Source organism: Corticium candelabrum, chromosome 4 (genome assembly GCF_963422355.1).
Source record: "Corticium candelabrum chromosome 4, ooCorCand1.1, whole genome shotgun sequence".
NCBI lineage: Eukaryota > Metazoa > Porifera > Homoscleromorpha > Homosclerophorida > Plakinidae > Corticium > Corticium candelabrum.
The window spans coordinates 862,501-887,217 of record NC_085088.1 but is presented as its reverse complement, the minus strand read 5'-3'; the positions used below and the strand labels follow the sequence as shown (position 1 = coordinate 887,217).

The 24,717-nt window shown below is 42.6% G+C and overlaps 5 protein-coding genes across 5 annotated transcripts in view; 2 read left to right on the top strand and 3 right to left on the bottom strand.

Annotated features, from left to right (window-relative positions):
* Positions 1-698: 698 nt before the first annotated feature.
* LOC134178826 (GPN-loop GTPase 1-like) lies at positions 699-2,189 on the top strand. The gene has a single exon (XM_062645731.1). The coding sequence runs from the start codon at positions 781-783 to the stop codon at positions 1,954-1,956; it is 1,176 nt and encodes a 391-aa protein (XP_062501715.1). The 5' UTR covers positions 699-780; the 3' UTR covers positions 1,957-2,189.
* A 4-nt stretch (positions 2,190-2,193) lies between these two features.
* On the bottom strand, positions 2,194-3,524 carry LOC134178827 (dual specificity protein phosphatase 22-B-like). The gene is made up of 7 exons (XM_062645732.1): positions 3,479-3,524; positions 3,382-3,415; positions 3,225-3,316; positions 3,112-3,161; positions 3,006-3,050; positions 2,922-2,951; positions 2,194-2,647 (listed from the first exon to the last, which is right to left on the bottom strand). Exons 1-7 carry the CDS (start codon positions 3,497-3,499, stop codon positions 2,299-2,301), a joined length of 621 nt encoding a protein of 206 aa, XP_062501716.1. The 5' UTR covers positions 3,500-3,524; the 3' UTR covers positions 2,194-2,298.
* A 1,213-nt stretch (positions 3,525-4,737) lies between these two features.
* Positions 4,738-14,714, top strand: LOC134177943 (putative phosphoenolpyruvate synthase). Its single transcript, XM_062644719.1, has 37 exons — positions 4,738-5,261; positions 5,747-5,809; positions 5,874-5,963; positions 6,924-7,036; positions 7,316-7,368; positions 7,563-7,743; positions 7,830-8,001; positions 8,079-8,155; positions 8,254-8,372; positions 8,441-8,497; positions 9,366-9,412; positions 9,471-9,527; positions 9,583-9,701; positions 9,781-9,916; positions 9,972-10,119; positions 10,191-10,373; positions 10,441-10,512; positions 10,708-10,814; positions 10,878-10,950; positions 11,007-11,102; positions 11,170-11,244; positions 11,308-11,400; positions 11,468-11,596; positions 11,658-11,742; positions 11,797-11,885; positions 11,944-12,015; positions 12,309-12,404; positions 12,467-12,526; positions 12,859-13,073; positions 13,131-13,194; positions 13,253-13,324; positions 13,387-13,554; positions 13,610-13,658; positions 13,716-13,792; positions 13,855-13,957; positions 14,018-14,092; positions 14,557-14,714. The coding sequence occupies exons 1-37, from the start codon at positions 4,738-4,740 to the stop codon at positions 14,610-14,612; spliced, it is 4,065 nt and encodes a 1,354-aa protein (XP_062500703.1). The 3' UTR covers positions 14,613-14,714.
* A 17-nt stretch (positions 14,715-14,731) lies between these two features.
* Positions 14,732-16,217, bottom strand: LOC134179128 (cholesterol 24-hydroxylase-like). The gene has a single exon (XM_062646021.1). The coding sequence runs from the start codon at positions 16,214-16,216 to the stop codon at positions 14,879-14,881; it is 1,338 nt and encodes a 445-aa protein (XP_062502005.1). The 5' UTR covers position 16,217; the 3' UTR covers positions 14,732-14,878.
* Positions 16,218-16,522: 305 nt separating this feature from the next.
* Positions 16,523-24,717, bottom strand: part of LOC134179127 (alanine--tRNA ligase, cytoplasmic-like) — a 13,147-nt gene continuing 4,952 nt past the window's right edge. The window contains exons 6-18 of the mRNA XM_062646020.1: positions 24,695-24,717; positions 23,954-24,101; positions 22,509-22,633; positions 22,303-22,447; positions 20,533-20,702; positions 20,348-20,461; positions 20,119-20,256; positions 19,909-20,049; positions 19,131-19,352; positions 17,559-17,681; positions 17,168-17,374; positions 16,869-16,982; positions 16,523-16,802 (exon numbers count right to left, since the gene is read on the bottom strand). The exon at positions 24,695-24,717 is cut by the window's right edge and continues 86 nt beyond it. Coding sequence (XP_062502004.1) covers positions 16,623-16,802; positions 16,869-16,982; positions 17,168-17,374; positions 17,559-17,681; positions 19,131-19,352; positions 19,909-20,049; positions 20,119-20,256; positions 20,348-20,461; positions 20,533-20,702; positions 22,303-22,447; positions 22,509-22,633; positions 23,954-24,101; positions 24,695-24,717 — 1,850 coding nt within the window. The 3' untranslated portion in view covers positions 16,523-16,622. The remainder of the gene's footprint in view (positions 16,803-16,868; positions 16,983-17,167; positions 17,375-17,558; positions 17,682-19,130; positions 19,353-19,908; positions 20,050-20,118; positions 20,257-20,347; positions 20,462-20,532; positions 20,703-22,302; positions 22,448-22,508; positions 22,634-23,953; positions 24,102-24,694) is intronic.

The following is a 24,717-nucleotide window of genomic DNA, read 5'->3' as shown; positions in this document are numbered from 1 at the left end:
CTCTAATTCTTTGTACAACCGCGGATAATTTTAACCTCGTTACTGATTAACCACCATCTAACTACGCGCGTCTTGCAAAGTGTACAATCTGCTGACTCTAGCATTGTCAGTTGACTCACCTAATTCCTTACCGCTTAGCCTCTAAACTCAGTCTAGAGATTAACTCAGTCTCTAGCTAGCTAGTTAGATCTTGAGAAAAGCTTGTTCATTAACTAGTTAATGCTCAGAACTGCTTTTCGTAACTTCTAAATGCTGTTTCAACAACTTTTTAGTCTGCTAGGTAAAGAGGCGATCATTACACCAAGTCCATCAAGATCAAGACACATTGTCGCATGCCTAGACTAGAGGCCAATGCTCTAAGAGAGTCAGTCCATCCGGATTGCAAACCGGGCAGCCGGTTACTTAACCGTACAAAAAGACTAACTGGTTAATTAAGAATCGGTATTGTACATGTATGTCCCGTATAAAAACTTGATGTCTGGTTAGCCGCGGTGCGCGTTCAGTAAATTATCTGCGGTCGTCGTATCTGCGGTTTTTAGCTGTGATGATTAATTCTGTACACTATAGTGAGTGACAGTCTTGGCTAATAGTAAGTCTCTTACATCTACACGTGTAATCGGTCTCTGCGATACGATGCCACATACGGGTAGTTACCCTCGTGAATGCGCGATGACAGGCTCGCGTACCCTGCACTCACCTTTGACAGGCGTGGTTGCTTCGGCTCTCTCTCTCTCAAATTGTGTTCTGTTTCGTTATCTACTGCGATTTGTATACTACATAATGGCGCATTCTGTTAGTTTGGATGACGTAGAGGCCTCGCGAGTATCAGAAACGGGGCCCACCAGAATTGATCATGAAAATGATGAAATGGCAGCAGAAGAGGCAACTGGACAGTCATCAGATCATGCAGTCAGTAAACCTCAGTTGCCTGTATGCATACTTTGTCTTGGAATGGCCGGTTCCGGGAAGACGACGTTTGTGCAGAGAATTAATGCTCATCTTCATGCCCAGAAGATGCAGCCTTATGTGATCAACCTCGATCCAGCATGTTATGAAGTACCTTTTCCTGCCAATATTGACATCCGGGATACAGTAGACTACAAGGAAGTAATGAAACAGTATGGCCTGGGACCTAATGGTGGCATCGTGACTGCACTCAACTTGTTTTCGACTCGATTTGATCAAGTCATGGCTTTTATTGAACGACGCAGCTCAGAGTGTCAGTATGTGATACTAGACACTCCTGGGCAGATCGAGGTTTTCACCTGGTCAGCATCGGGTGCTATTATTACGGAAATTCTGGCATCTAGTTTCCCTACAGTGATTGTGTATGTTATGGATACATCTCGGTGTGTTAGTCCTGTGACATTCATGTCAAACATGCTTTATGCATGTAGCATTCTGTACAAGACAAAGCTGCCCTTTCTTGTTGTTCTCAACAAGACCGACATTGTGGATCATATGTTTGCTGTAGAATGGATGCAAGATTTTGATGCTTTTCACGAGGCATTGGAACAAGAGACGAGCTATAGTTCCAACCTTTCACGGTCGATGGCTCTTGTTCTTGATGAATTCTACAAGAACCTCCGCACTGTTGGTGTCTCTGCTGTCTTGGGCACTGGACTAAAGGAATTTTTTGCTGCCGTCGATGATGCCAGGAGGGAATATGAGATGCATTATAAGCCAGAAATGGAACGATTAAAACGTGAAAAGGCTTTGCTAGAAGAAGGGAAGAAAAAGGAGCAATTGGAAAGGTTACAGCGAGACTTGGGGAAAGGAAAAGAGGTTCGGGTAGCAACTGGAATCACAATTGGTGGATCTTCGAAACCAGAACTTGGAATGGGAGGTGGAGATGACGATAGCGACGACAGGGAGACTCAAGAGGAAATAGATGAAGAGCTGCCTGAATCAGACTCATTTCAGCGCTTTTTACAGAGACAAGGCAATAAACAGTGAAGAGATATGGAGATAGTTTTAGCTTACCTGCCTCTGTCTATAACCAACTAAATTGATCCAATAACCCTGGGGGTTGTGGTTCCTTGCTGTTGATGTTTGTATATTCCCACTCTACAGGGATATGACGCCATTCTTTAAACAAACAAACAAACTTGGGAGAGTACAAGAGTTTGTTTGACTTGTCTAAAAACTTTATTACAATCTTTCAGATTCAAGGCAATGCAATAACTTAGGTCAATTGTCCCTTTGCTACATAACAACACTAGACACCATTAGGTTGGAATCTTCAGCCAGCTGTAATATAATATGTTCAACAGTTCAGTAGATCTCATTTCCTTGTGGTCAGAGAGACGCTCCACTTTCTTCCTTACCTTGAGTGCTTTCTGTTGTTGTATCTCTTTTCCATGTAGTTGTTAACCTTTTTGTTTGAGTTGTTGTAGCAAGGAGTGCTTGCGAGTTCTCCTCATCTTGCAACTTCAGAGTTGAGGATGGAAATACCCGTGATATTCTCTCTCGTTCCTCTTTGAGTTTGCCTTTATGGTAACGCATTAACTGTTGCTGGAAACCAAAATTGGGACTGGCATGAGGCCGAGCAGATCTTACAGCATCCAAAACTTCTGGCCAGCCCAGTGATGTTACTGTCATGAGGTAGGCACACGTGATCGTTACAGAACGGGACACACCTGCAAGACTACACCAAGCAGAAATTTTAACAACTTGTGTATATACCAATTTCACAGCAAGTCAACCAAATATTCTCCAGACAGTTAAAACTTAATTAATTAATTAATTACTAAATTTACTCCTGGCAAACAGTCAAACCTGTTTGAACAGCCACCTCTCAAACACTGCATGCCATGTGGTTATGCACACTGTCCTAAGGGGCACTAGCTGTGCACAACCAAGGGCTCTTTGTTGGCTATTATTTATACACATCAAAACATTCCGTTATTTATCGATCTTACCAGTGAACAAGCACTGCACCCCCACTCAATCTAGACAAGCCATCACGTCATTCAATTTCCTGCAATGCAACCGGCACGTCGCACCTGCTCTGATGAATAAAGTCAGTGCACTCTTGAAACCAGCTTGACCTGCATCCAGTACCACCACTCTACATCTACAGTCACGTCTTCAACAATGTAGATGACTTACAAGTCCTGACTTGGATTGTCCTCTGCATCAATGCATTTATACTGCAGTCTCTGCATCATCACACAGATCACGTGAGAAAACATTTTAAAATTAATAACCATCGAAAAACAGACGTTTACGAATTTGACTGCCGGTTTCGCGTTTTGATATATTGACACAACGTGAGTGATGTTGTTCTCGTTGACCTGCTTTTCGTCTTCAGAGTCTAAAAACGAGAAGACGTGAGACACTGGATGGTGATGTAGACTGTTGCTTGATGGTTGAACTGACCGCGGATGTTGCCTACGTAAAGGCCAGGTATGATCTAGACGCAGCAAACGACGTTAACATTGTTTAGAGACTGTCAACCAGTAACTCAGATTATAACCTTAGTCATTCCGTTCCCCATTGCTTTTTACGTTGATATCAACATCAAGTTGACGTGTCGATTTTAATTTCAGTTAATCTAATTAAGTATCTCGTGTTGGTGTATAGTGCACGTGTTGCGAGTGCAATAAGTGAGGCACAGGTAATGCCAAATGACACTTGAAAACTGATGAATACCATTAGGAGTTGTGAGCTATGTTCTAGTGTGGACGTTCAAACTACTTTGCCCAATTAATTAACTAGGCAACTTCGCACAGTTTTAAGTTACAATCGGTTTTGGCTGAGTTACCATCATCATTAGTGTCAATTTAATTAGCTTTGCAGACCCCTAGCGATTTGCTAGTGTGTGGTATATCCATTGACTCTTGACCTATAACTCTTTCCACAATGGAATGGCAGCAGGCAATTGCTTGAGTTGATAGTTTAGTGCAATTTACGCTTTCCTAAGTAAAACACACTCGGTGTGCATGCATGTGCTTGTCTAGTTAAAATTAGTGACTGTCTGGTTACCGTCTCTACCAAATTAATTGGTTGGTTGTTTTTGTTGCTTCTAGTGCTAATCCTCGCGCGCAACGCAATCTTTACGTCTAAGCCACGGAGTCTCTCGACTGATTGTTTAGTGAATCGTCCGAGAAACTTGAGTCTGTCGCATCGCTCCGATCGTTTCCGGTATATCATTTTGCGGGCGGCTCCTAGATAAACAGTAAAGAGAGATTCTTATCTGCAAGTACCACTTGTCGATCATCATATCTCATATGATATCCAACAGTGTACAATCATGTTGATGACCACACTTGTGCAGGTGCACCTCTTGCAGGAGTGACGGGCTGTATACCTTCCAGTGTCTCTTTTGTATTCGATAATTGTCAGATATGTTATTCTTGTGGCGTCGCTTGCTTCTGTTCTTACCACTTGTACAAACGAGTACGAATTTCTCATGATTAGTGAGAGAGATCTAAACATTCTAACGTCGCCATTCCCACCAAGTAGGGACTTAACGTTAATCACATTATTCTATATTTGCCTTGGTGAAGAGGTGGAAACATCATCCCTGCGTATTATACACGCTAGGAGGCGATGAGCTAATCGCTGTTTCACTGACGGTTTGTTTGTCGTTTGTGCTCGGCACGTGGAGTGGGCGGGCAAGCGATGGGCGATTGGTGCGATGGTGCGATGGCATTAGACGAATTACGATTGTAAATTCGACGAATCTGACCGCGAGGCTCATTTCTAATCATTCCGTGGACGACAGAGTGCGGGATGGCTGCGCTGCTCGTTGCTGCAGAATTGGCGTTTCTTGCCGCTGTCCTGACGATGTTGGTCAATCTCGTACTGCGACTACAAGCGGAGAGGAGACGAAACAACGCATCACGACCTGCAGGAATTCAAGAGAAATTTGCCTGTAGACCGTCGCTTGTGGCTTGGCTGCCTTGCTTGACGAGGAAGGAAAGAAATGCGGATGGAAGAGCCACGAGTGACAAACAGACGCACATCGCAACTCGACTGGAAACGGATGATTGCGAGCCGGTCTTCTTGTCCGGATTCGCGCCCGACGCTTCGTGCGACGTCTTCCTCCGCGCTGCACGACGACGTCCGGGACGCGCGTCGTCTCGAGTGTGGCTTACCATCAAGCACGACCGAATTGGCCTTTTGCAATTACCCGAATTCCCACGAATGGACGCATATGCCGAGGGAGGAGTCAACGGTTTTGCGAGAGCCGCACTCAACGTGAAATGCGTCGATCCGCTGCGCGTATGGAAGGCGACATACAATGGCATTTTACGGTATGAAGCGACTACGTTTGTGTAGTCGCCTTTTACGCATTTACTTCACTCGCATTCATCTCGTCGACTGTTTATTTACAATTGCGTTTTGAGTGCCTGTTCGAGGGCCGCTGATAAGAGGCGATAAGGTCTAAAACGATTGCACGCGTTTCCTTCTCTAACTCGCTATCTCATCACCTCCTCGTCGTTTCCATTACTCGATCACTGATTATCGCTCATTGCCGTTTGATGCTCGAGCCGCATAGCTCGCGCGTTACCTTCATCGTTCTTGTTCTTTTCGTTCGCGTGTCGGGGGCGGTAGGTCACACGTGCCACGAGTGATTAAGGTGATAAATAGACCGAGATGTGTTGTGTTGTGTTCGTGCTGTGTTTGTGTGCGTGTCTTCGGTCTACTGCACACCTGCTGGCATGGCTCTCATTATCTCTACGTTGAATGTCAGGAAGTCATGTTTACATGTCGTGACAGATGCATACATCTCCTTCAGGTTGAAACCGCAGAGTGTCGACGCTGTTCCGGCTAGAGACGTTCATGCCAAGTTGAGTCTGAGGTTTGTGTATTGATTTCCATTTAGAAAGTGCGTGTCGATAGAGTGGAGTGGATTGTGATTGCAGATGGTCTGCGTTTACTGGAGTGGCGGGCAGCCGTTCTGAATATATTGCGGCGAGATCGGCGGGAAAAGCGTGGGAGCGAGACACCGGCGCGTACGTTCGTGTTTTTGCACGGTCTGTTGCGTTGCATGCTGCCTGTCAGCTTGGATGTTGACTTCAGAGCAATAACTTATGCAACTTACATGTATATTGCATCAGACGCATACTGATGACAATGAGATACTTACCCTTGCAATATGTAGGATGTCGGTCTGGTGTGTCTTTGCACTGCTTCATGGAGTAGAGTTTTGCGATTGGGGGCGCTCGTTATTGGACCTCCCTCGGGGCGGAGCGGGCACTTGATGGGTTTTGAATACAAAACAACTTGAGGATGTTATACTTTGCGTAAGAGGTTAGCGCTTGCAACGGCAATTATAAGTAGTTTGTTGTGCAAGCAAGGGACACAGCGGTTTGTCAATGAACCACAACAATAGGAAAGGGAAATGTTGAATGAAGATTAATGGAGGCAAGCAATATTTCCAGGTGAATGCTATTGCTAGTTAGAGGCAGCACTCGTTAATTGTCAAGTGCTGCCTTACTGAGCCCTTGTGGCTTCTTCCTACAAATTTGTCTCAGACTTTCTAATCGACCAGGAACTTCATTGTCGCAAAAACAATACAATACATCCAGAGGGGGTAATCTAACGTTGACATTTGCTTGTCAATTCAAGAGGCAAGAAACGAGTGTTATGACTCGTTGTTTTCACTGGAAAGTGGAAAATACAGCAGAAAACATTTGCACCCCCTCGGTATCAACCATAATTGCTAGAAAAAGATTTGCTATCTGTGACTTTCAAGTACAAAAATAAAATGATTGATGCAAGTACATGTATACCTGAGTGACCACAGTATAGTATTTTATGGGATTTGTTGCCGTTCTGTCTACCTGTAAGACTATGCAGAGATTTTGTCTTTGGTGGATCTTTTTTGCTGAGTGTATGTTGGCATGAAGGGTGCATGTGGCTGCCGATCATTTTGTTTAACTTTCTAATATTATACTTTTGTGCGTTTGTAGCTGTTGGTGCACAAGTCACTGGGAACAGTGGGGAGAGCTGCAGGGATCTCTGTATGTTGAAGAACTCGGAACTTATCGTATCAATCTTAGAGGAATTAACAGAAGGACATTGGGTAAGTAGCATAAGTACCTTTACCAATCCTTTTTTTCTGAGCAACTGCAAGTAGCATTTCTTTTTATTGTTTTCTATCCAAAATTTTAAGAGAATGGATGATAGAAACAGCAACTAATTGACACGTGAATGACATTTCTGTTCTTAGTGCTTCCGGCATGAAACAATTAATACACAATACTCAAACTGTTGTTATTATGCATTGCATACATGTCGTCTGCATGCTGCTAGCATAAAAATCTGACTGCCATTTAGGTATAGAAAATGTATTATGTGCTAGGGTGCAACACTTTGACTCAAGGCCACGTTGTTATACATTATGGAAGACTAAAAGTAAGAAATAATGCATATACATGGAGACGTGATATAATGCATCATTCTTTCATGTAAACTAATGGCCATCCCTATGTACTTGGTGGTTTGTAGTCAGAAGACTTACCAACACCTTGCGACCGCAACCAATCCTATTGATATGATATTGCAATGGGATATCTATCAATATTGTCATGTTGTTGTACTACATGTAGACTGGAACAGTTTTCCAGCTGGTGGCCGAGTTTGACAGAGAGGAAGAAAACACAATAAGCAAAGGCTATCTCATTAGACCCAATGGAATTTGTGAAGCGATTACTACCAGCAACCTTGACCTGATAGACTTCATTGACCTCGAAAACCTTCCCATGAATTATGGAATCGAGTTCAAGACAGGTGTTGTACCATTCACTATCTATAGTCTCTCTTAATTGCATTGTTATGATTTATGAAGAAACAGCAAGTTTGTTGTCTTACTATAGATTGCAGTCTGTACCTGCTGGAATGTCATGTTGACGAAGATGGTTTCTTTCAAGAGGAAAATGACAACCAGGGGCTAGAGAGTCTACATCGACTGGCATCTTTCAAGTTGAATGGCACCCCTGGAAGAGGAGCCAACCAGGTGTCAAACAGACTGCAGGAGGTGGCAAACAGGTTGCAGGAATAGGCTCATGTTGTCTGTTGGATAATATTTGTACAATGTTTATAAAGCTCAAGTTTTCCTGTGGCAGGTATTGTTGTGTACACGTTCCTACTTCTCCTGCTTCTCCAAGTCGATGCCTCCCTTTTGTACATCCTGTTTCACCAGGTTGTTACCTTATATCACACACGTTGTTGTACCATCTATTATGATAGACTATCAATCCAGTGTAGTCCAGTTAACTATTGCTTGTTTTTTATTCTCAGATCTTTCCACTTGTGGAACTCCACTTGCTTTGTGGCTGTCTGATCCAATGTGTTGTCTCATTGATATTTCGGGAGGGAAGGCATCTCAACTTGCCAGACTGCAAGCTATAGCAACTCAAGTATGTCGAGTTGCAGAGCAGTTCTTGTGTAACATATTTGTTTGTTTGACGATATTTTGTTGTTTCAGTTTACTGTGCCACTTGCATTCTGTCTCACTACTCGTGCTCTTCATCTACACTTAGAGGTACATGTAGCACATCTCAGTTCTGTTGTGACGACCTCGTTTGCCTGCAAAGTCAGTGTTGATTGAATCATGTGTTATCTCGGAATCCTATCAACATTTGTAATGCTACTGTATGTGCATGATGACTTTTTGTTGGGTTCGTAACATTATATTCGGTTTCATGTTTGAATATTTGCGACTTGTTGTGTAGTCTCATGTGTGCATGTTGGTCATAGACTAAGCAGTTGTGTTTGCTCATGATACAGTATGTAGCTTGTGCTAATTTATTGGACGTTTGCAGTGCAGGATATAATGATCGGTCGTTGGACATTTGTCTGACCAAATCATGATCACGTCCAACTGTACTTACCAAACGATTGGCGCATCTGTTCAGCCAGCAAGGGCGGCCATTTTGATGCCTGTTAATGCAGATGACTGTGTGTCTTGGTCAGCTTCCTGTTGTAGTTTGCTTAAGAAATGTAGAGTAACTTCAGTTCATTCAAGAAGCAAGAGCACAAACATGTACAAATGTTCTGTGCTTTGTTACGCACATCATAATGTTAAACATCACTTTTATGAAACTATGCATGCATACTGTATATTCATATATATTTAGATTTACTAATACAGTGAAAGACTAGATAATATGCCGCTGCTGCAAGCCAAAGTAGGATGTCTGATAACTCTTTGTGGATGTCCAGTCAACCACAAGTTGTGTATCTTGCTCTGCGTTTGCAACAAGTTTTCATTTCTAAGCCATCTAAAAATTTAGCTGAACGCAGCTGTAAATCTATATTTTTGTAGCATATTTGTGGTCTAAATTTGTGTGTTCATGTACCCATTTTTGTTGTCATGTGTATGGTTACTAATCTCCATGCATGTCTTGTAGGAAAATTGTCGATTGAAATTGCTGTTGAATGAATTACAGACTGCATGGTGGGTCAGATTTGAACGAGTAAGCGTGACGTTTTAATGTCTTGGTTTGCACAAACAGGCGACAGGCAGGGAATACAGAAGGCAACACGACAGAGATACAGAGTCTACACCAAAGGTTAATTGCTTGTCTGGACGTTTTGTTGGCTTGCCATGTTTATGTTCATGTTTAGAGTTGAAGCGTGTTTCATCCAGTCTCACATGTCTGAGCATCTGAAACACATGATCTGCAGTAACTATGCTCAGTTACAGTTAGGGGATGCTCTTGTTGCTCTACGCTCTTCGGCAGTCGGTGAGGATGTGCATGTTTGTTTTGTTAATCAAAACGACGAGCATTTTGAACATAAGAAAACTTCTGTTTATTGCTAAAGGCGAAGATGCCGAGGACAGCTCAGCTGCCGGGCAGATGGAGACGTATTTGAATGTACAGGGAGTGTCATCTGTGTTAGAACATGTATTGAAATGTTGGGCATCTCTCTATTCGTACCAGGCTGTGCAATACAGACGGTAGGGAAGTATGTGAGTAGCATGTACTAAAAGTGAAACAAAAATTTGTCTGTAGACAACATGGACAAGGCGTGCTGTCCAAAATGGCCGTGATCGTACAGCTGATGGTTCCGAGTGAGACGGCGGGTGTTCTCTTCACTGCAGATCCGATTACGGGTAACCCAAAGAGCATGCTCATCAATGCCAGTTATGGATTGGGAGAGGTCAGTCAGTCAAATTAGGATGTTTACAGTGCACACAGAGAATATAGTATAATAAACATTTTATTGTGTAGAGTGTTGTGTCAGGTCAGGTGACACCGGATACGATGCTGCTAGAGAAGACCTCGGATCAGACGGTACGTCTCGCGTCTATGAATGTGGCCGATTCTGTGACTACGTCTACAACTAATCGGACGGATTGCAATGGCTGCCTCGTATACGATCAAGTGATGACGTTAGCAAACATTGGAATGAAAGTATTCGGTTGTTACACGATCGTCTATGTATGGAACGTCGCAAACCCAGAAATACTTTCTGTTTCAGATCGAAAGTTTATTTGGTGGTGCTGTAGATATCGAATGGGCAGAAGTACAAGGACAATTTTATGTTCTTCAGGTAAACAATTACTTGGGAAACAGAATTGTAAGCTTTTGGATACCCGTGCTTCTGGCACTAACAGAAATTTAGCGTGTTTTATGCTGCATACGTTTTGTGTGTGGTATTTGTTTATTTTACGTGTTTTGCTGTCAATCATTCTAAGGTAGCTAGTGTCGTACACGTACACATACAGTCGTTTCCATCTTGTTTCAGGTTCGACCCGTCACTACACTTCATACCGAGACAGACGACGAACTAGTTCACGAGTTCGACACGGCCCTTGCCAGTGACAGTGAATGGCTGACAACATGTAATATCGGGTCGGTGGCCATCGTGTGTTCCATATTGTCTACGTAATGTACACAAACGATGATTCTCTCTAGAGAAATGATGCCGGGAGCTTTGACTCCATTGTCTCAAAGTGTGTTCGGTCAAGCCATCGAAGATGCTTTACAAGTCCAAATTAACAATTTTTTTGTCAAACTTACATGAAGACAAGATATTTGTTACAGAATATTCAGGTCAGCTGGGGAGTGAGCCCGTTCGTCATAACACCAACAATGAAAAACCTCGGCATCTACAGCGGCTGCTGCTTCATCAACCTTCATGTTCGTACCTTCAAAATATGTCTTGTTCATCCACAGTGCTGCATTTCAGTGTCATTTACTTGTGTAGACCATGTCTAACACATACGAGAACAATGTGCTCATAGCAAACAAGAATGTCACAGAACTCGGTCTTTGTGGCAAAGTATTATATTTTAGTTCAATATGCTGTGATACGGTATGCAGCGTCAGCATGCTTGTTGTCTAGGTTCTCGATGGTTTAACATGGGATATGATCAAACAACACAATGGACAAGCATCCATGGGGAAACGAATGAAGAATGCCGTGAACGCCGTACAGGTACGATGTTCTAGCACATATTCGAGTGACAACAAATTGTTATCAATAAATGTGACCTTGTGGCCAGTATTTGTGGAGTGGCAGGCATAGGTTGGATGAGTTGGAGTCACTGTTGGCTACGTTTTGCCTCGAGAGAAGGAACACTGCAGCAGAAATGTATGCAACAATAACAGATCACTTGTCTGTATACTCCGACGTAAGTCATTCGTGTCTGGATACATGTACTAAGCATCGGCTGATGTGGTTTGAATTTAAAGGCGTGGGACACACACATGTTGTTTAGTGCAAAATCAGGAATGTGGAATTCGACGCTCGTGTCTACATTGTGTCACGATATGGATGGTAGATATCAACATTTATATTTTGACATGTTTGTGGAGACTGAATCTCTTCTAGATTTGACAGCAGATATGTCATCGGATATGTCCTTGTTGCTTTCTTGCTGCTCAGGAGTCGTGAGTGCCGACGTACCGTCTGCATTAGAAGTATGATACGTGAGGCTACCATACTCTTATTCATTAGACTCACTGAGTTTGGCTGTAGGATTTGGCTGATATGATGGTTCATAAGTATGGTGTCCAAACTTGCAGACAATTTGTGCAGTGTGAGCAAGAGGTGTGTGTGTGTGTGTGTGTGTGTGTGTGTGTGTGTGTGTGTGTGTGTGTGTGTGTGTGTGTGTGCGTGCGTGCATGTGTGTGTGTGTGTGTGTGTGCGTGCGTGCGTGCATGTGTGTGTGTGTGTGCGCACGCGTGCATGTGTGTGTGTGTGTGTGTGTGTGTGTGTGTGTGTGTGTGTGTGTGCGTGCATGTGTGTCTCTGTGTGTGTGAACAAGTGTATCCGTGCGTGTCCAGTTACACTGAAGTGCCATGTATTGTATTCCCAACTAAACTACTGCCTGACTTACATAGGAAGCTCTGCTCTGGTTACGCAGAACTGACTACAGCGTAATAAGAGAGTCATTTCAGCAGTTCCTTGACAAGCACGGCCATCGCTGTCTACGAGAGGTATGTATGTCGATTTACCATACAACAACCGTGTAAAAAAGGATGTTGAACACATGTTTCAGGCAGAGTTTGCAGCAAAGCCATGGGCTGCAGAGCCCTCAAGAATTATGCCTGCAATTCAGGTACAGTCGTTCTCTTGAATCATTGTGTAACATTGAAGGGACACAATCCAGTTTGCTCATACTAACCAAGATCCCAAACCATGCTCATACCAATTGTATTCCAAAAATCTTATTGACAAAAAAATGGTGTTTGATTTCTTATCAAAATGAGTTACGATATTTGGTTGACTAAACGACTGATATCCAACCAGTTGATACATGAATTAACAACCAGTTGGTATCCAGTCATCATGTTTGTACCTCTTGTATGCATACAGACTTGCTAGCCTGGGCAACAGCAAGTTGAGGCAAGCTGGATATCGTCCCGTAGTAAACTTATTGTTGTACTGCAGGCTCTCATAAAACAGCGAATTGATGCAGAGGCAGAGGATGCAGCATGTCGTGCACACTTAAAGCTCAATGCCAGTATCTCTGTAAACTGCGCTGTGTTGATTAGTTCAGTAGAAGAGGGCAGAAACTGGCCATCGAAGGTAGAGAAGACCAGACAGCAAAACGATCTTGACGACATCTTTGGTAAACTAAAGATCAACCTCTCGTGGATAAAGAGGTTGCCGATTGTCAAACGTTGTGAAGTCCGACGTGTAACGAGTACGTTGCTTGTTAGGAAGTTCATAAAATGGATGTTGCCGAAATGTCGAGAAGCGGTCAGACAGAGAGAGAAGGGAAAGGTTAATCCACGTCCTACACACCAATTGTCATCACTTTCAATTTTCTGTCATAATGCAGTCGCTTGCCGTCAAAATGTCGAATCATTTCCGACAGGCGTATCTACATCTTGGCAAGCTTCTTGTCCTTGAGGTCTGCTAATTCTGTTGATCTACGTGCAAACAAGTGACACACAACTGTCTTTTGATGGGTAGGAATATTTGCCAGCAAACGAGCTCGTCTTCTTCCTCACTCAATACGAGATCGGTCAACTTCTCTGTGGAGATAAGAGCCTGGTGACAAAGGCAATGAGAAGACGGAAGCTTTACCCTTCCCAACTCAATACGAGATACCCAATCTTCAATGTTGGCACACCACAGCCAGTAAGCAATGCACACATTGACACATGATGGTTTATATGATGACATCTAATAATAGACGAATACTCGAATAGCAAAATCGGTTGCAGCCTCCTTCAAGATGCGAGGTACAGTCTGCTAGTTTTGGGGTCTTGTATATTCATGTCCTTGTGATTGTGTTGAAGGCATGCCGGTAAGTCAGGGATCGGTTGAAGGTCGTGCTCGAGTCGTTCTCGATGTCAGAGACGCCACACACATACAAGTATAATAGAAATGTCACGTATTGCACACATGGTTGTGTATGACTGTTGGCTTGTGTTCCAGCCGGGAGAAATCCTGATCACTCAGTGTACAGACGTGGGTTGGACTCCTTATTTCACTCTCATCGGAGGCCTTGTCACTGAACTAGGTGGGCTACTATCACATGGTAATACAGAGTTTCATAAAAAAAACCACAAATACGGTGTCATTGCTGTATTTGTCATAGGTGCTGTTGTCGCTAGAGAGTATGGAGTTCCTTGCATAGCCAGTGTACCAGGAGCAACAGATTTTATAAATACAGGTATGAGAGGGCATTGATATTAATTGCTGCTGGTAGGGGCAGTATCCGTATTGCAGGTGTTGGTAAGACCTCATGCCCTCAACACTAGCCTCATCCCCAGACTGTCTCACGCTAGTCTTGTCCGGTGCCCGTATGACAATTCCAAGCAAGAGATTTGCTTGGAATTGTCATACGGGCACTGGACAAGACTCATACGGGCACTGGACAAGACTAGCGCAAGAGAGTCTGGGGACGAGGCTACTCAACACCATTCATTCAATGGCAGCGTGCATGCATACATGCATGTGCACACCCATGCACATGCACGCCCGTGCGCACGCGCGCGCACACACACACACACACACACACACACACACACACACACACACAGCTGGTTTTCCCAAATTGCATCTATTCATTCTCATGGCATTTGTGTGGTTTTTGCCTACCATTTGCATCTGACTGCAATCCTGCTACCATTTTAGGTGACTTGGTCAGACTCGATGCCTCGTTGGGGACACTGACAAGGATTTGTGAATGATTCTTCAGTTTATCTCCCTTGGTGTAGAGCTTAATTAAATAAATTGATATTAACCAGTTTATATGCCTGGTAGTCTTCTGATGTGTTAATAGGAGATGCAAATGAGTTTTATTTGATTAATTAAATTCTGCAAGCAAGGAGATGCTGTATTATATATACAAGTTCAGCTGTTAATAGTAGAAAGACTATGCAATGTTCTATTTCTCATTATTTTCATCATAAATCCATTAGAAACTGTAGAGTATTCACTGTGTCTTTCTTCTCTTCTAACGTAGTGTGAGTGTGCATAGCAGATTACTTCTGGGTGTTAAAGAAACCAGCAGCGATGTGCCCTCTTCCTGCCCAGGAATGAGCTCAAACTGAAACGTCTGTATGAATCTTGCTATAACAAGTTTTGCTTCAATTAGAGCAAAGTCCTTCCCCAGGCAGCCACGAGGACCAACCGAAAACGGAATATACTGATATATTGAGATGGGTGTTGATGGCTCAAAACGATCAGGATTGAATGTGAATGGGTCGACAAAGTGATCAGGAATGTGATGTGTCACATATGCAGAGGATGCCACCACAGTGTGAGCCGGAATCGTGTGTGTTCCGATTGTTGCCCCTTCCTGCAGCTCACGACCACTTCCTGGCACTGGAGGATGGCGTCTGAGAACTTCTTTAAAAACACGTCCGAGGTACTGCATTTCACTCAAATCATCAAATGTAACGTTCACTCTGCTACCAATCGTCTCTATCACCTCCCTGTATACTCGCTCCAACACAGCCGGGTTCTTCGCCAGTTCCAGGAGAGTGAATGACAACAGACTCGCAGTCGTGTCCATCCCAGCAATGAATAGCGACACAAACTCATCGATCATTTCCTCCATGGTGAAGTGAATCTCCTCACTTGCTGCCCCTTGAACAATCATCGTCAAGATATCGTTGGGCACCTCCACTCCTCCACGAACCTTCTCGATCCTCTCTCTTATACACCTTTTTGCAAGACTTCGAACCTGCCTTGCGCCCTCACGTCCACGCCTGCTCATCTCCCGTTTCACCAAACCAAATCGAAAGAGCGGATTATTTACAGACTCTCTGAACGCTTCGAACGCCCGTCTGAGACCCTCACTGACAAGTGACGCATCCAGGCCAACATCAAACGCTCTGATCTCCATATCAAAAGCAACCTTCGCTATTGTGTCCAACGTAACGCGCGGAAACTCTCTATACATCGACACTTCCGTAAATCCGTCCGCTTGAGTCGCCAGACGCTTTACAAAGAGTTCAGCACTCGCATTAAATTGGCCTACTAAACCCTTCAAGTAAGATCTCTTGAAAGCTGGACTCATCAGCTTATGAACTGCTCTCCACGACTCGAATTCGACGTTTGTGATGATGCCATTGCCGAGAAATCGCTCGCCTTGAATGTAGGACAGCAAGCCGTAGATCTCTTTCTCTTTCGGATCCTTTCTCTCCACCAGAATCTCTCGGATCAGCTTCGGATCAGCGAGGAATACGTACGGCTTGATGAGAAACCAAACGAGAAAGAGCTTGCCGTGCTGCGTGTAGCAGTCGTAGAGAAAATGGTTGAGAGTTTTTGCTTGTTTGTTGTAGGCCATGATGTCGGGAAGATGACCGAAGAGAAAGTTTGAACGCGGAGGGCCGGGAAGATGGACGTAACGGCGATGTTTAAGATGCAGAAGGACAGCAAAGAGGAAGACAACGCTTAGAAACGCCGTTATGACGCAGTAGAGAATCATCTTTGCGTCGATTTCGCTGCGCCTAGAGCGCAAGCGTATTGCTCACGTGACCCACTGGTTTTGCGTCTCATATATCATAACTAACGCGCAATAATATTTATCAAAACAAATGAAACAATCTTGAAGATCAAACGTTTGTAAGATCGATAAGCACACAATCAATCGTCTGTCTCAGACCCAGAACTTCATTCAATGACACAAACATGAAATAAACAAAACAGACAACAACACAACAACTCTTTGCAAGGCTCTAGAAGCTCAGTTGTTACTGCTCATGGAGCTTCATGACAGCAAACTGTCTAGCAAGTGTGAGTGCCTCGTCAAGAGCGTAAATGTTGCTGCCTGAACCTTGCGCAGCCAGATCCTTTCCACCTACCTTTCCCTCCAGTAAATCGGAAAAACTCTTCACCCAACTATCGGCCTTTAAACCAGATTGAGCAGCACTCTGATATAATAAGGACACACGATGATATTAAATGCAGCTAATTGACTACAGATTGATAAAGAATACCTTTGGAACTTGACACTGATATATGATCTTTCCTTCATTCTTGTCAACACTGAACAGCAAGAGTGCAGTGTTGGGAGACGCTTTCTTGAACTGCTGCATCGCCTCTGACAAAGCCTGAACCACAGAACGCCTCAATGTCTCACTGTTACAAAGACATTCCATGCCACAAGCATTTGGTTAGCAGCAATTGCTAACACTAAAGTGTGCTGGTGAAGAGACAAATACACAAACAAGGGCACACACACACACACACACACACACACACACACACACACACACACACATCTACATCAACACACCTTTCCTACAGATCCGACATCAATAACTTCCACAACAAATGGCTTGTCTTTGTTGACTTCTAAGAGTTCCTTTGCTTTATCTGTTGCTTTCTTCATCACTAATTTCTTGCTAGCTTTTTCTCCTTCTAGTAGAAGCTTCTTCAATGATTGTAATGACTCCCTCATGGCATCTTTCCGCCAAACAGAAACAACAGCCGACATCACCTCCTGAGAGACAAAACATAATGTTGATGGCATTTTGAGTATTACAGTAAGTTAGTTGCTACAGCAATGTCCTCACATCGCACTGCATTACACGACATGTTAACAACAATGTGAGTATGTTACTGTACCTCATAATACAATCAGTTTCTGCTATAATTAATGCAACCATTTTCATTACAAAACTTGCCTCATTTAGATGAACAACTCGCTTCAAAGACTGATCACTTTCTCCACCTTCTGCACTTTGCTTTTTCACCTCGACTTCTAGGTCGTTGACAGACTTCTGAAGCATATCACATCTCCTGTGACTCTAAATTGAACAACAATCAATATAATGCAAACACAACAACAAAACAACTGATCGAAATTCTTATGTATGACGAGTGTCTTCATGATATTTCCTGCATTAGAGGGATGCATCTCTCAGTACATTTGACTTTGTATTGGAGGGATGCATCCCTCAATAATTACTGAGTAGTCGTCTGACCAACAACCGTATGACCGTATTTATACTCGATTAGCGCAGATGCAAATGAAGCTATTCTGACCAATAGACGAGAAGTGGTGTCATTACCAACCAATAGATGAACTTGATGTCATCATAAGGCTCCACCTCTCTTTGTTTGGCAGCTGTGCTACGAAATTTCAGCCAACGTGCACCCATCCTGTACATGGTGCTTATTCTTTTATTTTCCGGGTTTAGCACATAGAAACAATGCCTATAGTCTACATTTGCACGTGTCTGTTTCCCCAACAACAACCAGGCATCTAGAGAGTGAAGGTGCCGCCATGCGGTACATGTAGCTGTACCTGACTTGTAACATTTTGCTTTCTGACAGCTTGAATTTTCGGTGTGCGTGGCTAAGTGGCTGTGATATTGTTGCAAAAATCACTAGTGTCGCGTTCGACAGAAATTTGGCATTTCACGGAAATTTGTGAAGGGGAACGTGCATTGTCCACGACAGCGTCTGTTTGTCAGACGAAGCAACTGACCTGTAAGTATGCTAGTGCGTCTCTATTCACTATTGTTACACTATCCAAAGTCAGAGCGAACAGAGACGCCTAATCTACATTTTACACATGCATGTTTTCCCGCATTAATGTTTTGTTTTGGCTCTGGCAGCTCTGGAGTCACCTCATTACGACAACCTGTGCCTATTTAGCTGTGGACCTAAATGATTACAGTTAGATGTGATAGCTGTGTAAATATGGTGGGCGTAACCACCACGTGAGGGGATTTTCAATGGTGTCAAATCCATGAGCATTCATGCCTCCTGATCCTCAGCTGCCTTACATACACCGTACACATGTCTTAGCATGTGGTGTGCATGTACACCAGCCGAGGGCTTAGCATTGTAGTGCTTCTCTATTCATTGACTTTCTATGGGAGGAATGTATCTCTCAATATTTGACTTTGTATTGGAGAGACGAATCTCTCAATATTTGACTTTGTATTGGAGGGATGCATCTCTCAATATTTGACTTTGTATTGGAGAGATGAATCTCTCAATATTTGACTTTGTATTGGAGGGATGTATCTCTCAATATTTGACCTTGTATTGGAGGGATGCATCTCTATACAACTGACTTTGCATTGGAGGGATGCATCTCTCAATAGTTGACTTTGTATTGGAGGGATGCATCTCTATACAACTGACTTTGCACTGGAGGGATGCATCTCTCAATACATTCGACTTTGTATTACTAATGCATCTCTTAATACATTAGATTGTACGTACATATTACATGGTTGTCTTACATGATTGGCTGCTTGTCCCGTCAAAGCCACTATTCTTCTGATACCTTTTGCGAGTGCTTCCTCTGATATAATGGCAAAAGGACCGATGTGTCCCGTCTTCAAGACGTGTGTTCCACCACAGAACTCAACAGATGTCTTGCTGCCTGCAGGTTGTGAAGGGTCTGACACAAGATCCTCAACTGGAATACCAACTGATAATATCCTCACTGGATCAGGATATGCCTGCAAGATTTTAGTAAAAGAAATGGTAGAAAGCATTTCTCTTAGCTTTAGATGAAGCACAACTACTTAAGACATACATAGAATATAGTGATACAGATACAAATAAACAAACAAATAAACAAGTAAACAAGTAACTAAACAAACAAATAAATGAACAAACAAACAAATAAATAAAGAAAAAATAAATAAACAAATAAACAAATAAACAAGTAAACAAGTAAATAAACAAACAAACAAATAAAATAAATAATAATAAACACACAAGCAAATAAACAAACAAACAAATAAACAAATACAAAGATAACGAGAACAAATGGACAAGCTTATAGACAAACATAAGACACATACCAGACAAACACACACAAACCACATCAACCAACAAAAATCACAAAGGCAAAGACAAGCAGCACACACACACACACACACACACACACACACACACACACACACACACACACACACACACACACACACACACACACACACACACACAAACACACACACACACACACACACAAACACACACACACACGATCTCACTATCCAACACGTTTACCTCTTCAAAGATGGCCCTCAGACCTTGAATCTCTTTTGCCACCGGCAGAGGAGCTTCCCTTGCATACACAACAGAATCCTTACTCACAAAGTCGCCCACAATATTCTCTGAGTTCTTCATTTGTTCGGTCGTCATCGGTGACTACGACAGCATCAATGAGTACGACATAGAAGGCCAACATTGTGACAGAATGTGCTCGAGTGTATGCACCTTTGCTGTGAAGTCAAACCGCAAGCGATCCGGAGCGACCAAACTACCCTTCTGGTCGGCTTCACCAAGCTGGTTACGGAGAGCGAAATTGAGTAGATGTGTCGCAGTGTGATTACTCATAATCAAGCGACGCCTCGACTGACAACAACACGCAAATACAAACAAACAACAAGCACATACAAACAGTCAAAACACAGAGCCGGGTGTATTTGTGTTACACGATTGTTACCTCATCGATCAATACTTTCAGTTTGTCGCCGATTCTGATCGTTCCTTCGACGCTGCCGACATGAAGCACGTAGCCACCTCGAACTTGCACATCAATCAATGAAAATTCAGTCTCCTACATGGCATAGTACACAGTAAAGCAGACAATGAACCTTACGAGCACAAATGCTAGACACTAGTGGTTACCTCGTCGCCGACTTTGACCATAAATCCAAGGTCATATGCTTGTCCTCCTTGTTCGGCATAGCAGCAGGTTTTGTCTAGGATGATGCCACACTGCATGCCGCTGGTGACTTCGTCGACAAACTGTTGGTTTAGTCTCAATGCTTTGACTTGGCTGATGATTGGTTCAAAGTCTAGCGATAAAAATATGGATGTAGACGTTTGTAAATGTAGATAGAAAGATATTAGAGCTACACAGATACAATGCTGGACATACATGATACAAGCTTATCAGAAAAGTACAGTGAGATTATCAATAGCCACAGGCAAACAAGCAGACAGACAGACAGACAGACAGATGTGGCACTAGCTCATCCATGGGCTGCAGACATTTTATCTCGTGCATCTACAACTGCAGGGAGTGCGGCTGTGAGAAGGAAAGAATTTATATTAAGTAAATATAAAGAGGAAAAGCTACCCGGTGGATTTTCTCCATCAGTAGTGCCTCCAGTTTTTGAGCACTTTGGGCATTGAGAAGAAAGAGCCACTAACTACTTTAATGTAATTGCAAGTAAGTGGAGAGATGAGAACGGACGAACAAATGTTGCTGAGTTTAAGACACAATGGAGGAGACGGTTTTCAATTCAACTGCAATGTTGCAATGCAAGTGTGCTGACAAGAAAACTCATGATGATCGGTTCTGGACCTAAAACCCTTAGTAGAAACACTGACTTTGCACAACTTGTAGTTAAGTAGCTTCTTTTAAGTTTTATCCCCCATATGAGGATAATGTATTATGTAGTAATTATTATGTAGTGGACTTCAGGTTTGCTTTTAGACTTTAATGGAAATTTCATTGTAATGCAAATATATGACAGACAGACAAACAGACAGACAGACCGACAGACAGCAACATCTGACTTACAAGCTAGTTTTTGTTGAACAGGGACATCTATGTCCCTTTACTTAATTTATTTGCGTGTTGTTAGCAGTTGGACAATGTGAACTGTACTTAGCCTTTGCTTGCTATTGTATCTAACTTCATTTATGAAAATATACTACCATTGACAGACAGACAAACCACATGCACACACACAGAGACACACAGACAGACAGACAGACACACAAACAGACAGGCACACAGACAAACAGACAGACAGGTAGACAGACAGAGAATGGAGTAACAAACAAGCCTTAACAAAACGACATCAATGTGACTTACTGTATTCTCCATTCTCGTCTGCTTGTGACACACAGACAGACAGACAGACACACAAACAGATAGGCACACAAACAAACAGACAGGCAGACAGGCAGACAGACAGGCAGACAGACAGACAGACAGACAGGCAGACAGACAGAGAATGGAGTAACAAACAAGCCTTAACAAAACGACATCAATGTGACTTACTGTATTCTCCATTCTTGTCTGCTTGTGACACACAGACAGACAGACAGACACACAAACAGATAGGCACACAAACAAACAGACAGGCAGACAGACAGGCAGACAGACAGACAGACAGACAGGCAGACAGACAGAGAATGGAGTAACAAATAAGCCTTAACAAAACGACATCAATGTGACTTACTGTATTCTCCATTCTTGTCTGCTTGTGACACACAGACAGACAGACAGACACACAAACAGACAGGCACACAAACAAACAGACAGGCAGACAGACAGACAGACAGACAGACAGACAGGCAGGCAGGCAGGCAGGCAGACAGGCAGACAGACAGAGAATGGAAGTAACAAGCAAGCCTTAACAAAACGACATCGATGTGACTTACTGTATTCTCCATTCTCGTCTGCCTTGTATCCATACTTATAACTGTCGTCCGTCAGTGCGACACCTTTGTCTCTCAACTCGCTGATTGCATGAACGTCTAGATTGACCGCATCGTCCACACCCGAGCCTTTCCCTCTAGCAATGACCTAGCAATGCAACATGCACCTTCACAATCAACGTTCCACATATCAACAGATAATATATCACCTGAGCTCTAGATTTAGCTGCCTCATATTCATCCATGTTGACAGTGAGATTGCGTTCTTCACTCATCAGTTGGGTTAAGTCCAGTGGAAAGCCATACGTGTCATACAACCGCCACGCAACATCACCTTTTAATGAGACATACATTTGTGATCAACCAAACAATAAGAGACTAACCTGTCCGTCTGTCTGTCTGTCTTTCTTTCTTTCTGGCTGTCTATATCTGTCTGTCTGTCTGTCTATCTGTCTGTCTGTTTGTCTATCTGTCTGTCCATCCGTCCGTCTGTCTGTCCGTCTGTGCTTGCTGCCCGCACAAGAGAAGAGAAGAAGACCAATAAGTATACAGGAGAAATTCTACCAGAAGGGACGTCATCAAAGTGTATACCACTAGTGTTTGAGTACTTTGGTAGATGGGGCCTGCAAGCCGATGCCTTCTTACACACTCTCTCAAAACAGTGCAGCCGTATTGAGGAAGACCCCTTTCGTAGTGCAGAACAATTCAAAACTTTTTGGAGGAAACGGTTCTCTTTGATTCTTCAAAGATGCAACGCAAAACTAATCCTCAAAAAGTTGTCAAGAGTTTTAGAAACAAAGAATGACATGGACAAGCTTTTTGACTTTAATGTACAGATCCTAGTCCACTAATGTTTTAAAGTATTTTGCTGTGAAGGACTGGTTCATTATAGAAGTTTAGGATGTGTACAAGTAGAGGATCTGTAACAATAAATTAATCTGTCTGTCTGTCTGTCTGTCTGTCATTCGGTTATTGAACAATGATAATTTTTATTTATTTTAACTCTTGGCTTAGTTTATGAATGAGTAAAGGGGGCTTAGAGTGGGAATAATAGTAATTTTCCATACGCTTCCATGTTTATGTCGTATTGGAGAAAAGATTTTCTACAATTCTGCAAAGATGCAACGCCAAAGTTATCCTTAGAAAACTTTCAAAACTGTCACCTAATCATGGTGATTTAGATAGATTATTTGATTTTGACATTCAAAGTCAAGTCCATTAGTTAATGACTTTGTTGTTTGCAAGAAATGATTTGCATTTCAAAAATACTAGCATATGTACAAGTAGAATCTGTATGAAAATAAATTATCTGTCTGTCTGTCTGTCTGTCTGTCTGTCAATCACATATATTTAAACTTTTATCTATGATACATTTTGCAATGCAGGGTACCATGTACTGTCCAACTACTAGTAGTGTTCATCAACTAAACTAAGCTAAAATTGAAACTCGTGTAAAACAAAATGAGGACTACACTTAAAAGTTACAGTGTACAAGCAAAGTCTGTCTGTCTGTCTGTCCATCTGTCTGTCTCTGTCCGTCTGTGCATTTTCTCTGTTCATCCAACTGTCTGTCCATTCGTTTGTCCATCTGACAACCCATCCACCTGCTTACCATCTTACTGATGCATATAAAAATGTTATACATCTATTCTACCTGGCACAACGTTGTCTGTCAGTTTTGTAACTGTTCTTTCAAACAGTCGTTTCCCTCTGGCCAAAGTTTTGAGAAACTGTTCTTCCTCTTCATTAATGATGTCCATGATTTCTTGGGGATCTTTGGTGATCTCAGGAAATGCAGAACCCTAACAATGAAACAATAAAACAATAAAAGCTACAACAACAAATAATAAGATGATGCAATATAATACACACAAAAGCATTAAGCCAACAAAATCTAGACAGAGAAACAAAATAATGGATCAGCAATCAAGAGAACAAAGACAGACAGACAGACAGACAAATAGACACTGACATACATACATACATACATACATGTACATGTACATACAAACAAACAGACAGACAAACAGATAGACAAACAGACAGACAAACAGATAGACAAACAGACAGACAAACAGACAGACAAACAAACAGACAAACAGACAGACAAACAGACAAAAGACATACACACAAACAGACAAACAAACAGACACAGACAAACAGACAGACAAACAAACAGACAAACAAACAAACAGACAAACAAACAAACAGACACACACAGACAGACATACAGACAGACACACAAACAGACAAACAGACAGAGAAACAGACAGACTAAGAAACACACAAGCAAATGAACAAACAGATAGTAGACACAAACATCATATACTTTCTATGCATAAGAGACAAAACTCCAGCATATAAACCACACAGTAACCCGACTATCTCTACTTACCAAATTCTCAACAACAACATTCA